The sequence below is a fragment of the Leucopleurus acutus genome (assembly GCF_964270905.1).
Source record: "Leucopleurus acutus genome assembly, chromosome: 11".
Taxonomy (NCBI): domain Eukaryota; kingdom Metazoa; phylum Chordata; class Mammalia; order Artiodactyla; family Delphinidae; genus Leucopleurus; species Leucopleurus acutus.
This window is the reverse complement of record NC_139152.1, coordinates 94,925,362-94,938,993: the sequence shown is the minus strand read 5'-3', so window position 1 is coordinate 94,938,993 and position 13,632 is coordinate 94,925,362. Positions and strand designations below refer to the sequence as shown.

Sequence of the window (13,632 nt, the reverse complement as noted above, 5' to 3'; positions counted from 1 at the left end):
TCAGTCAGCAAACCCACCAGGACCTGAGCCAAGGATTCCCACCGCTTCTAGTTCTGAGGACTTCTAAGAGGTTCTTGCTTGTGAAATGGCAGCTATGGTTTTTGGTTTTGTGAAACATAGGTAAGAGACAGAGCTGCCCTTAGAAAGATGCTCTTTAAGAGGAGATAAACTCAAATCACCATTACACTTGGCTTTGATAATTTGGGATTTGATCTTTAAAATCTTTTCTTTTTTGAGCTCTCCTTCCAACGTTTTATATGGAATTTGGTCAGACTCCAGCTTGGGAAAATTATAGGTTTTATAATATTCACATTGGGAAAACCAAATCCTTTATGTGAATGAAGACAAACCCATGCTTTTCCAACACATTCAGCCCTCCCCTCTCCCTTCCTTCCAGTGACACCAAATGGGCGCAATGGAACCGTCAGTGCCAGGCTCCACCCTCTGTGGACATCCTCTACACCAATCCCCCAGGGTAGCACTCAGGCATATGGAGTGTTTCATAAACTCCAAGTTGATTGTGATGAACAGCCAGGATGGAGACTCTCTCTCAGGGCTCTGGGCTTGCTATTTTTCATTCTCTCTCAATGTCTTCATACAAATGAAACAACTGAACCATTTTAGGGAAGCTTCGCATGTATATGAGAGAAGAGGCAGGAAGAGTCTCCAAATATAGCCAAGGTTAACCCTAGTTCTCAACCTCCTAATCCAGGACAAAAAAGGGGACAAGAAGCTCTACCTTAAATTCAAAGGGAAGCTAAGGTTTCAATGCTATTTAAAGAGTCATTTCATGTCGCGGTCATTGGGAAGGAATGAGACAGCTGCAGAGAGCTTCACCAGAATCTCACTGATGGAGAGGTAGTAAGAATAAAAATAATAATAGGATTTGATGGGAGGAGAACAAAATACTGGATGGGCAGATCAGAAACAGAATTATCATCAGCCTCTTGGCACAAACAGGAAAAAATAAACACAGAACAAGAAGAGATGCACTGACATTGTATATTAAACTTTCCTCCCCACTCTCAGGATACTTTTTACATTGCAATAAATAGTGCAATTCTAGCAGCGGGAAACAAGAAGGAACGTGGCAAGTACCCACCTCCCTCTCAGATGTGTTTTAGCCATACGCTCTCTTCCTAGGTAGCACCGGTTTCCCAGGTGCTGGGTGAGAGACAGGACAGGGGGAAGAGGTCTGTGCTATGTGCCTGCCCTCTGGCCTCTGGAGGTGCCTGGAGAGCTCAGCAAACACCCCCATCACATTCCTGTGACAGACACTGGGGAGCGGAGGGCTGGCTGCTGGGCCCGTTCTTCCTCTGAGGCAACATCCTAGAAAGGCAGGGCCTGACGTGGGAGAAACATGGTCACTGACGTTCAGCCGCCTGTCTAGCTGAACCTCTGGCACTAGGACTGTGTCCTTGAGGGCCTTGTCCTAATTGGCAAGAAGGTGGGGAAGGGGCAAACAACAGCCCCTTCCCTCCCGGTCTTTGTCTGACTCCCGCATGCAGTGGTGCCGGGCTGGACCAGCCACAGATGAGGCACAGACATCAGGCACGCAGACCCTCTCCACCACCTCCAGGTTCCCCCACTCTACACTCTCACTGATGGCCACTAAGAAACACAGTCTCCGAATAACTACGCATCCAGTTTATCTTGAGCCCTCGCTCCCGTGTGCGGCAACAACAGTGCTCCCACGAGAGACCTTCTTAGCACTTCCGGATATGAGCTGGTCGAGAGGTTGGTGGGGGGGGCCCGGGGGGGGGGGATGGGCTTCTTTTCCAGGAACCTGGGTCAAAGGCCAGCTTTTCCACCAGCTTTACCCCTAGAAACCCTAAATACTGTCTGGGCGCTCTCTGCAGAGTTCAGTTTGAAACATGCAATCATAACTTCAGTGACAGTCAACTACAAGGCAGCATCTTGATTAGGCAGATGTGCTCCAGAAAAAAAAGCAAAACAGGTGTGAACAGGTGGAAAAAGAGAAGACACCGAAAAGGGGCAGGTGGCAGGGCTGGCAGGGCAGACACAGCAGACCTGTGCCGAAATGCAAAACACTAAGTGGTCTCCACAGCTCGGGCTACCGCTCCACCTTCTCAATTCATTCCAAGAAAAACTAGCCTGGAGCAAGGGGGAGGGGAAAAGTAGGGAGCACAGTGTTTGGTAACAAAAATAGAAATGGTTGGTGATTAAAGAGGAGAGAGGGATACCTTTCTAATCAGCATGAAATGCCCAGGGCGATGACCAGCAAAGACGGGAGGCACCTAGGGACCCTGTGAGGCATCAACTATGGAACCAAGTGTTTCTAACAGAGAATCCAGGGCCTGACCGCTCGACACCTGCCTTCACCTGCCCTACGTCTGCAGCAGCACCTCTGGCTCAGACAGTGAGCAATAGAGAGTGTATCCCAATTCGTCTATTTCCTCAGGGGTAAGCTCTGCAAATAAGTTCACCTTGGGGTTTAGGGCACTGGGCAGAACTCCGGCCTCCAAGTAGCTGATGAGTCCCCTCAAGGCCTGCAGGAATCGGTCAGCCAGCACATCGGGAGACCAGTCAGCCTCCTCCTGGGCCACGTGGAGGATGACGTTGGTGAGCTGGCTGGCAGTGAGGTGGCCCAGGGCCGGGGTGGACTTGCACACGGCCTTGAGGATCTTGAGGCACAGAGAGCGGCAGCCAGAGTCGGCCTGGTCCAGAGCCCGCAAGCGCGCCGTCTCGGCAGGACGCAGGCTCAGCCGCCACAGGTTGTCATACTGGGCTAGCCGGTGTGGTTTGGCCACCAAGACAGTGTCACCAAGGGTCACCGACGGCAGGAAGTCAATGACGAGATGCCTGTCGCGTTCATACTGCACTTCCAGAGTCAGAGCCTCTGGGGGTGGGGCCGGTCGAATCACATAGTCCAAGAGGGACCCGATGGCCGGCCAGTTGATGGAGCCAGCCACCACCTTTTCGAACGTGTCTGCCACTGTCTTTGGAGAGAGGTAGCCCCCTACTACACAGCGGTCCCAGTAACTACTACCACGAGGAAAGTACTCTGGGTTCTCCCGGCGCACCAGGAAGAAGCCGGGGACGTTCATGATGGTGTCCTCTCCGGGGATACACGACCACAGGTTCTGCTCCAGCACAAGGGGCACGATGAGTTGGATGTGGTCGGCTGTCACCACCTGGTGGAGAAGAATTAAAAAGGTTTTGAGGGATTTAATCTGCTCAAGAGCCAAGTTTCCCCAAACACAGGTCCCACCGTCTTATATCCCCTCCAACAAAAAGGGGAACTAAGAATTCTTCCACGTGACCATATCAATTCAGAGTGTGGATTTCAACCCAGGTCAGTCGGACACTGGCGCCCGTGCTCATTCCACACACCACGTTGCCTCTGGACACAGAAGTACACATGACATCCCCCAGGCCTTGACGGCTCGAAGGAAAGCCAGAAAGGAAAGATAGGGACAAGAATATAGGAAGGAGGAGGCCTCTGACAGCTTCCTAGAAGTTGTGAGTATGACTAAAAAACAAAAAACGTTAAAGGCAGGGATCTCCAAATGCTACCGCAGTATGTGGAATTCAGACGCAGCAGGACTAACCTTTCTGGCAAGCCTGGGAGACTGATCTCCTGTACCAACAGCCCTACTGAGAAGCATCCTGGCCAGTACAACCCTGCCCTTCGTAAGAACCCCCTGCTTGCCTGCAGGTCATCATAGAGGCTGCCACTCAGGTACATGTCCCGAAGTGGCATGTCAGGCAGCTTGGCCCGCAGGAAGCTCCGGAGCTCGGCGCATATGTCCACGGCAGCTTGCTTGGCCCGAGCCCGCTCGCCGGCAGGGATGGCCGCCCGGTTCCGGTAGTAAGAAAGAAGTTTCTCCTGCAGGGACATGCGGAGTCGTGACTTCTTCAAGTCTACCTGGCCCTTCCTGGCCAATGGCTTGGGCCGGGGCGGGCAGAATGTATCTGCCAAGGCAAGAGAGAGAGGCACGTGAGCTCTTCCCGTGCTTGCTCATCCACGGCTGCCTCGGCCCCAAAGGAGACAGGCTTGGCACAAAAGGCTAGCATGGTGCCTGGCACGTGTGTCCCTAAGAAATGTGTTGAATGCATGAGTAGCACTGAGAGCCCCGAGGTCAGTCCCAGAAGGGGTACCAGCCTTCCTCACCTGTGTCAAAGGCCGAGGAGCCTGTGGGAAGGGCCTGTAGGGACCTGCTCAGGCCTGTCTTCATGTCCTTGTTGAGCAATCGGGGGGAGCCCATCCAGTTTGGTTCTTCCCAGCTCCTTTTCCCTGAATGGCTCAGGCGGGTGGGGCTGGTAGGGGCACTGATTGCCCTATCATACATCTGAAACAGCAGAGAGGACCCAGCACATGACCTTCTTTCCTGTTTCCCTCCTTCCTAGCAGCTTTGCCTTAATGAGTTCAGCTACTATTTTTCAATAACTTTGTTTTATTCTAGATTATGGAATACTTTGCTCCACACAAAAAATCTCAGGAAATACTAAATGATATAAATAAGAAACAGATTTATCCATAATGTCATAACCCAGAGATGATAGTTAATATTTTGGTATATTTCTTTCTGAAAATATATATTTGTGTAATTAGGATCCTCCTCTATATATACTTTTGAAAACTGATTTTTTTTACGTATCATTTTTATCACTCCCCCATATCACTAAAAATGAATCAGTGTTGAACATTATGGTACAATTTCTAACTATACAACACTGTACTTTATGAATGTACTGTAATGTCAAACACTGATCCATTTAACAATACATCACTGGATGGCTGCTCTGTGCCAGGAGTTGTTCTAGGTGCACAGAATAAAGCAGTAACCCAGAGACCCAATCCCTGCCCTCATGGAGTGTGCAGTTTAGCAGAGGGATACAGGCCATACATAATCCAAGCTAAACCGTGCAGATATAGGGGTTAAGGAAAGTAAAGGAGGAAGGAGAAATAGGAAAGATGTGTGGTGGGAGTCCTGCTATTTTAAATAAGGTAGTCAAGGAAGGCTATTTTGATTATTTGCAATTTTTCACTCGCTGGGATAAACTTTTTATTTGTATCTCCAACAGTTTCTTTAGGGCGGAGTCCTAAGAAGCAGGTTTACTGAATCCTCTTAAGGTCTCGTCTAATAATGCCAAATTACCAAGTTACATTTCCATTAGCAGTGGCAAAGTCTTCTTCTAAGTCAGCTCCACTCGGCAGCCTCACCACCTCTCCAACCCCTGGCTGGGTGTACTTACCCGCTTAACCGCCAGTGTAGCAATGCCCAGCATGGCTGCTCCACCCACCCCCAGCACCAGCCGGGCATTGGAAAGCACAAAATCAATGGCCGTCCCGATGCCATTATCATCCTTCTTGCTTTTGCGCTCAGCAGCGCCTGCCATTGCTCACCTGAGAAGGAAGGCAGAACACAGCCATCACCACCTTGGACCTTGGGAAGCAGCCCTCCTCCTCCCGGCCCCATCAGGCCAGTCCCCAACAATTTCAGGTACTCTGTGAGTTCCAGGAACCCAAATCCTCCGGCCTCTAGCACTCCATGTTCTAGGGTCAGGAGGGAGGTATCGTGTCCCTTGATGTATCTGGATGCGAGGCAGAGGAAATGATCATGCTAGTCATGGGAAAGCCTCCCCACCAATCTAGTGAGATTACAGAGAGCGATAATAAGCTCACTGTCAACCCTTTCTCGTATGAGAGTGAAGTACCCCGCCCCCATGCAACACAACCCTCCGGACCCCTTCCCAACATTACAATGCAGATCATATTTTGATCCTCTGACCACTGCTTATGGAAGGTTAGACCTGAGAAGGTGTAAATTAATTAGAGACCCATCTAATCCCATCACATCACTTCACATGTAGGGAGGTGACTTGCCAGAGGTCCCAGAGAAAAGGAATGACAAAGCCATATGCAAAACTCAGGCCGCCTCTCAACTCCTAGCATGATGGTTTTTCTACTGTATCATGTTTCCCCTTACCCAAGTCAAACTGTTCCTATTCTATGTATTTTCTGCGAAAAATAATAATAACAACAACAACACAGACTAAATATCCTGGCACACGGAGACAAAACTACAAGTCCACATGTGAGAAAGATCCAGAGAAGAAGAGAACTCTGTGGACAGGCCCACTTGACAAATGCTTTGTTTCTTGGGGCAAGTGTGCAGGGGCACCACAAGAAGCTCAGGTGAGCCTGGCACTGTGACAGAGACTGAGAGTAAACAAAACAGTCACTGCAGACTCAGCTGTTAACTGGAAAACAAAATATCCACCTGCTCAAGTGTGCTTGGAAAATGAACTAAAAATGTGGTCACCTAAGCGGAGATCATGGGCACAAGGCAGAAGAGGCTGGCCTCCGTACAGTGCTGGAGCGAGGCGAGCACGCCTTTGCTCCCTGGCAACGACGGGGTCATCCTGATTGAAGTTCCCCTGGTCTCCCAGTAAGCGCACTTCCCATGCAGTTAGAACCCTGGGCCTGACCCAGATAAAGGATGGCAAAGTGGCTCAAATCTGAGCACTGCTTTTAACACTGCTACCCCTCCTACCTCCCGTGTCCTGTACGCCAGGAACCACGTAGGGAAAAACAGTTGTTTACCATTCACCAATATACCTAGAACGGGAGGACAGAGAGGGACAAGATCTCTGGTGCATCTTCCAGTGCGAAGTAGCATTCTTTCTAATACCCTTACAACTGGGTATTGCTAGTGTCGCATGTCATGCCCCTGGCCTCCCCTGTCAACAAGAGAGAAATATTTCTGCCTCTACTTATTCCAGCAATTGAGTTAACTAAGAGTCGCTGTCGATCCCAAAATTATTGTTTCCCAACTAGAGTTCACAACCATGGCACTTTTCTCTTCTCCACCTTTTACCTTCGACAGGAGCTTCAGGTTTAGGGACGTAATGAGAAACTGCTTGGCCCAATGAAATATACTCCCACTTCAAATGCACAGAGTAAACAAGGCTGATGAGAAGAGTTAAACTCTGTATTTACAGGTGGGGTCAGGCAAGAACTCTAGTCATCCTCCCTCCAGTGGCCACTGAGACAGAGATGGGACATAAACTCATCTGAGGCAGAGTAATCCAATCAGGACAAAGGTGATCATTACACAGTTCCCGATACAAAACCATGACCACCGTTTTATTGCTTTTAAAACAAAAGAACCTTTAGAGATGTATTTACAATAGGGAGGACCACCCTCTAAATCAGGGGACCCCAACCCCCCGGCCGGTAGTGGTCCACAGCCTGTTAGGAACCAGGCCACACAGCAGGAGGTGGGTGGTGGGCGAACGAGGAAAGCTTCATCTGCCGCTCCCCGTCGCTCCCATCACCGCTGATGCCTGAGCCATCATCATCCCCCACCCCCGCCCGGGCCCGGGGAAAAATTGTCTTCCAACCGGTCCCTGGTGCCAAAAAGGTTGGGGACCGCTGCTCTAAATGATCCTTGCATGTGATGCAGCAGAGCAACAAGGGCACATTCTCCCTCCACGCAGAAGCCGGAAGGAGCCTCTCTGGCTCCTTGGCCCCTCGGCCCCTCTGAGCCTGGGTTTGAGTCGGAAATCTTGAGACTGAGTACTTGCCTTTGAGCCCTGACTAATTAGCTGGGTGCCCTCAAATGAGTTAACCCCTCAGCTATGTAATGGGGAGAATGATGCCTGCATGGCCTAAATCATAGGGTTGTAGTGACGAAAACATATCTACTAAAATACCGTATGTGAACACTTTATACACCGTAAAAGGACTCTACAAATGTGGGCCATCATTAAGTCTTTTAAGATCTCCATCCACAGGACAAAAGGTCAACTTCCAGAAGGCAGTCAGCAATCCAGACTGTCCTGTGAGTTACATCTTACCTTCTGAGACTGAGCCAGGAATGGCCTATGAAACCCAAGCTGATGCTATCCTGGGCTTGAGACCAAAACTATGAAGTTGAGCAAGCTTGGGAAAAGGCTTTTCTACTCTAGTGCAATATACTCCCCGCCCCATCCAAGGACCAGGTGATGTCAAAGATCTGGTGACCTGGAAGAGGAAAGAACACCCACAGCTCCCACAGGGAGATCAAAGTTTCTATTCTAAAACTGAACTCAATCTGTTCCAGTTGAAACTACTTAACCACAGTCTACCCTCCACTCAGGCTCTGCCGCACTACCTGGGAGCCTGCAGGAGGTGGGAGCTCTGCCTGGCAAGGAGAAGGGCCTGGAGGAGCCCTGTTGTTTAATGCGTTTAGTTCCAGTTTTACAAGATGAAAAAGTTCTGGAGATCTCTTGTGCAACAATATGAATATCCTTTTTTTTTTGTTTTTAATTTATTTATTTTTGGCTGCGTTGGGTCTTCTTTGCTGCGTGCGAGCTTTCTCTAGTTGTGGCGAGCGGGGGCTACTCTGTTTTGCGGTGTGCAGGCTTCTCATTGCTGTGGCTTCCCTTGTTGCGGAGCATGGGCTCCAGGCGCGCAGGCTTCAGCAGTTGTGGCACGTGGTCTCAATAGTTGTGGCTCGCGGGCTTTAGAGCACAGGCTCAGTAGCTGTGGCGCACGGGCTTAGTTGCTCCGTGGCATGTGGGATTTTCCCGGACCAGGGCTCGAACCCGTGTTCCCTGCATGGGCAGGCGGATTCTTAACCACTGCGCCACCAGGGAAGTCCCCACAACATGAATATTCTTAATACCACTGAACTGTACACTTACAAACAGTTAAAATATTGGGAAAAAAAAAAAAAGAGGAGGCAGAACACTGACCTGGTGGGCAGGGCTGAGGATGGGGAATGTGAACTCTAGGAACATCTCAGACAAGTTGTTTAACCTGTCTCCTTAGATACAAAAGTGGGAATAGAAATACTCATCACCCCATTACAGTGGGAATGATGAGTAATGGAGGCCCTGTATCTTCCTAGGATGACAGCACAGAACTGTGAAAATTCCAACTTATTCTCCTTGAAAAGGGCATATGACTTAAACATCTGGCTTGAGTACACTTGAGAAGAGCTAACATATACTAAGCGTGTACCGTGTGCTGGGCATTTTACACCTATTAGTTCCCTTAGTTCCAACAATCCCATGAGATCAGTCACATTGTTACCTCCAACTTACAGATGAAGAAACTGAGGCAGAGGTAGAGTGGTGGCCCAAGGTCACCGTGTCAAAAAGTTGTGCAGCCAAGAGTTGAACCTGGAGCTCACGGGTCTGGGGAGTAGCTTACAGGGGTCCAAGTAGCCTGCAGCCCCTCCTCGTACACGTCTCCTCTCTGCTAACCACTCGGACTCGGCCGTACGCTTCCCAGGGGCATTTTGGCTCATTCCCTGCTGTGTCCTCAGGGCCAGCAGTATTTGACACATAGCAAATATCTGTTGCATGAATGAGCTACTGATTCTATGGCTTTTTTTTTTCTGGGTGGGGGGAGGGGGGGCGGGCAGTGAGGAGGTGGTAGCAGCACCTGTAACCCAACTCAGTCAAGATACTAGGAACACAAAGCCTTCAGTGTTCACTTCCACTCTCCCTGCGCAGGCAGGCCCTTGTGGGCATCATCGCTCACCTGGCCCTTTACTCCCCAAAGCCAGTCTGCCCAGCAACCTGAGTGGCCGAGGAGGACCCAAAGCCATTACGTCAGGCTCCTCCTCCTGCTTTCCCTCTGTTAAAGACAGCGCCACCCACCCAGCTGGCACGCCTAACACCTCCCGGTCATCACTCGCTCCCCTCTCCTCCTGCTGCAGCCAGCGTCCGCCTGGTGAAGTCCGCTGCTGCGCACAGTGTGCTCACGGGCCACCCGGCCGCCACAGTCCCTCCAGCTCACCTGGTCGGAGCCGCGGCCTCTGGTATCCCCTACCAATGTATTCTCCATGCCGCCACTGCCACGATCCCTCATCCACACCATTCCCCTGCTGACAAAGCTCTGATGGTCTCCCTCTGTCAGATATCACAACCTCCTCAACAGGGGATTCGATGTCCTTCCAGGCCTGGTCCAGCCTCAACTCTGGTCACCTGCCTTACAGGTGCACCGCTCGAGCCACTCTGGACTCGGGTTTCCAGACTATAAAATGTAGTAGTCTCTGTTTCCAACTCCACACTTGCTTATCGCCCGTCTGCCCGGCAAGCTTCTATTTCTCACTTGAGGCAGACCTCAAATGTCCTCTTTTCTACAGCCACCTGTGATTCCTCCACTGCCACCCCGCCCCCAAGGCACAGTTTTGGCATCATCCCTGTCTCCAAGCTCTTTACCTGACCTCTAGCACAGAGCTGTTCACCCTGGAATTACCTCCCGTCGATCTCCACATGAGACCCGTCCCTTGATGGGCCACATCATTCACCTCTACCTCAGAGCCTACCAGAATGCCAGGGCCAGAGAAGGCCCTCTGGGAAGTTGCTGAATTAAATACAATCATTTGGTTACAGTGGGACTATCACACTGGCATGGGAACTAAATAGAACTAACATACACTGGCCAAGAACCATTCCAAGTACTTTGTGTGCATTATCTCTTTTTTTCTTTTTTGGCCGCGCCGTGCGGCCCTCAGGATCTTAGTACCCAGACCAGGGACTGAACCTGGGCCCTCAGCAGTGAAAGCGCAGAGCCCTAACCACTGGACTGCCTGGGAATTCCCGAGTTGTCTCATTTAATTCTTGCAATAAGCTGAAGAGGTAGGTACTGTTATTTTACAAATGAGGGAATGGAGGCCTAGACACATTTAGTGATTTACCGTAAACCCCACAGTTGTTAGCAGCAGTGTCAGGAAGGCGCCGTCCTCCGAGGTCTGTACACTGTGCTTGCTTTAGAGGCTGCTGCAACAGAGTCTAGTTATGTTTGGGGAAACATGATCTTGCCCTCAATAGAAGTGAATCTACCAAAGAACGAGGCAGCCAGGAACTGAGCTCTAACAGTTTTAACCAAAGTCTTTTCTAGCATTTTCATATGTAAAATGTTTTATGAAACAAAATGGTCTCCTGGTGGGGCCTGAAACTCAGGGCCTTTTTTTTCTTAACAAGGGAACATACTGCTGTTAATATGTTTGTATTTCCTCCATTGATTTATGACTAAAGGACTCTGGTCACTAAAGGAAAGGTTCTCCCTCTCCTGGACCCCTGCAACGGAAAAAATGAAACCTACAGGAACAAGGGCCTACCTACCTGAGGCTTCTTACCGCATCTGTGAGGTGGAGGTGGGAGAGAGGCAGGCGTGTCTATGGAAGGCACTTTTGTCCTCTTTCCCTTGGAATTAGGATGGGAGGGGAAAGGAGAGGATCCTAAATAATCCCTCCCAGTTTGCTGTGGAGGAATACCAGGCCCTTTTCCAGCTGCCTCTCCCGGGCCTCAGGATCCTCTAGCTTCTGATTTTTCCGGAACTCACGGCGGATGGAGGCAAAGTAGAAGTCTCGGTCAGTGTAGCGAAGCTCTCGGCCTTGGCGCAGCAGAGCCCGGTAGAGACTCAGCACCGCCTCTCGGCTCCATGGGGCCATGGGGGACTGACAGGGGCTGGGCGTCAGGCTATACGCAGAAGGGAAGAAAGAGAAGCCCAGAATCAGAATTAATGATGGAAGGGCCTGTGGAGATTATCTAATTCAGTAGTTCTTAATCTAGGTCTTAGAGACCCCCCAAGGTCACAATATGACTTAGTGGCGGGGCTGGGACTATATCCCAGCCTACCGCCTCCTGCTCGTGGGAAACCACCAGTTACGCTGAAAGGCCAGGGCTTGGAAGCTGGGCTGCGTGTGATTGAATCTTGGCTCTGCCACTTATCTGCCACATAGCTTTGGGCAAAGTACATAACCTGTCTGAGCATCAGCTTCCTCACTCTTAAAATACAGATAATGCTACCTACATTTACATCCTGCTATGTGTCAATACGACATATGCTAACAGTACTTACCACATCGGGTTATTTTGAGAATTGCCTGAGATATCACTTGTAAAGCACCTGTAACTGAAGTTCACCACAAGGGGTGGTCTAGAGCCGTTGGAGACGAGGGGTCTCGGTCATACTTGAATCCTGGCACCACCGCTTATGAGCTCATTCATTACCTTGGGCAAGTTTCTTAACCTCTCTGGGCTTACCTTAGTTCCTCATCTGTAAAATGAGGATTAAAACTGTATTCTCCATATGGTTTATATGAGGATTAAATGAGTTAATGTATGTAAACGTGGTTAGAATAGCACTCGGCCTATACTAAGCAATCTATCAGGGACAGGTGTCAATATTACTAATGCTACCTACCCTCGTTTGTAAGTGCTCAGTAAGTATTAGATACACATAAACTGTCACCATCTTCCTTCCGTAACGATAAAGCCTTACACAATCACAGAGAGTTACCCTCTGTAAAGTGCTTTGTCATCCATAATCACATTTAAACTGAGGCATTTATGAAGTAGTCAAGGTTCGTAACAAGAAGTGTTAACGCTTAGGGAGTGTTTACTATGTAGCACGCATGGGCCAAGCAGATCCCACGTGACAACTCTTCTCATTCCATCAACAATCCCAGTGTCGTCAGTATCCCCATTTTAAGTGCAGGAAACTGACGCTCCCAGAGAGAAGTAACTTGCCCACAGGGGCACCCAGCTATAAAGGGGCGGGGGGGGGCACTCCCGACCCCAACTCTGACGCCTGTGTAATGATAACTCTTATTTGCTGGGATCTTACCATGTGTACAGCACTTCCAGGTGCTTTACAAACTTTCCCAGCACACCGCCTGGCACATACCAAGGGCTCAAAAAAGAAGCTGAACGAAAGAGGGAACCCTCACAACGTCCCTGTGTGGAAAAAAGCATCATCCCTCTTTATGGAATAAAGAACTGAGACTGAGTGGAAGAGGTGTCTGACTGGTAAAAAGGTCTGGACTTTGGGCCCAAAGTCGGCTAGCCATCAGCCTCCGGCCTTCATAACTTGCTGCGCGAGCTCGAGGAAGCCGCTGTCCGCGTCCCTTCTTCCTCAGCTGTAGAAGAGCGCCCCTCGGCCCCAAGGGCCTCCCGGAGTGGGAGATGAATCCAGAAATCAACAGGAAAAATGCTTTATGAAGTAGGAGGCGATTGTCACGCGAGGGCTGGTTACTACAAGGTCGATCGGCGAGTGCACCGCTGGGCCCCGTCAGGTCCCCAGGTCCTCCCCCTACCGTGCGGGGCGTCGCACCTAGCCGGGGTGGAGAGACCTCGAGGCTGTGGCAGGCCGGCTCAGGGGCCCCGGGAGGGCTCCGGAGGCTGAGGCGGAGCCCCGGGGCGGCCTCCAGGGGAAAGCCCAGGGCGGGCTGGGGCGAGACCCCCGACGACCAGGCCGGTAGCCCGGGCCCGGGCCGGATGGGGGGCCCAGACAGAGGCCCTGAGAGAAGGCGTGGCGAGCCCCCGACCCCGGCCCTCACTCCACCCCTCACTCACCTGCGGACCGCGCACGCTTCCACTCCTCGGGATTCGCCTCTCGCCCGGTATCTCTCCTGGGGTCACCCACCAACATGGCCCCTTCACTTCCGGGACACGACCTTGCGCACGGAGCTGAGGAGTGGGACCGAAGGGAGCCTGGAGGCAGGCGGGGGCTGGAGGACTTCCGGTCTTCCAGGCCTATGCTTCTCTAGGGGTGGGGCCAGGAGCCGCGTCAGGCTACGCCCCTTGCGCGGCTCCGCCCCACAGGCCGGAGTCCCGCCTCCATACGTGACGTCACCTAAGGACGGGCCGGCCGAGGCCATTCGG

General features: G+C 51.0%; 2 protein-coding genes across 3 annotated transcripts; both read right to left on the bottom strand.

Moving 5' to 3' along the window:
• MIEF1 (mitochondrial elongation factor 1) lies at positions 1-11,171 on the bottom strand. Of its 2 annotated transcripts, none has more exons than XM_082850425.1 (5): positions 11,089-11,171; positions 5,221-5,371; positions 4,136-4,313; positions 3,674-3,936; positions 1-3,155 (listed from the first exon to the last, which is right to left on the bottom strand). In XM_082850425.1, the coding sequence occupies exons 2-5, from the start codon at positions 5,362-5,364 to the stop codon at positions 2,349-2,351; spliced, it is 1,392 nt and encodes a 463-aa protein (XP_082706551.1). In that variant the 5' UTR covers positions 5,365-5,371; positions 11,089-11,171; the 3' UTR covers positions 1-2,348. The 2 variants fall into 2 exon arrangements, with proteins under 2 accessions (XP_082706551.1, XP_082706552.1); XM_082850426.1 differs by lacking the exon at positions 11,089-11,171 and adding an exon at positions 6,572-6,893.
• Positions 11,172-11,192: 21 nt separating this feature from the next.
• MIURF (mitochondrial elongation factor 1 upstream open reading frame) lies at positions 11,193-13,416 on the bottom strand. Its single transcript, XM_082850428.1, has 2 exons — positions 13,324-13,416; positions 11,193-11,445 (listed from the first exon to the last, which is right to left on the bottom strand). The coding sequence occupies exon 2, from the start codon at positions 11,415-11,417 to the stop codon at positions 11,205-11,207; it is 213 nt and encodes a 70-aa protein (XP_082706554.1). The 5' UTR covers positions 11,418-11,445; positions 13,324-13,416; the 3' UTR covers positions 11,193-11,204.
• Between the last annotated feature and the right edge of the window lie 216 nt (positions 13,417-13,632).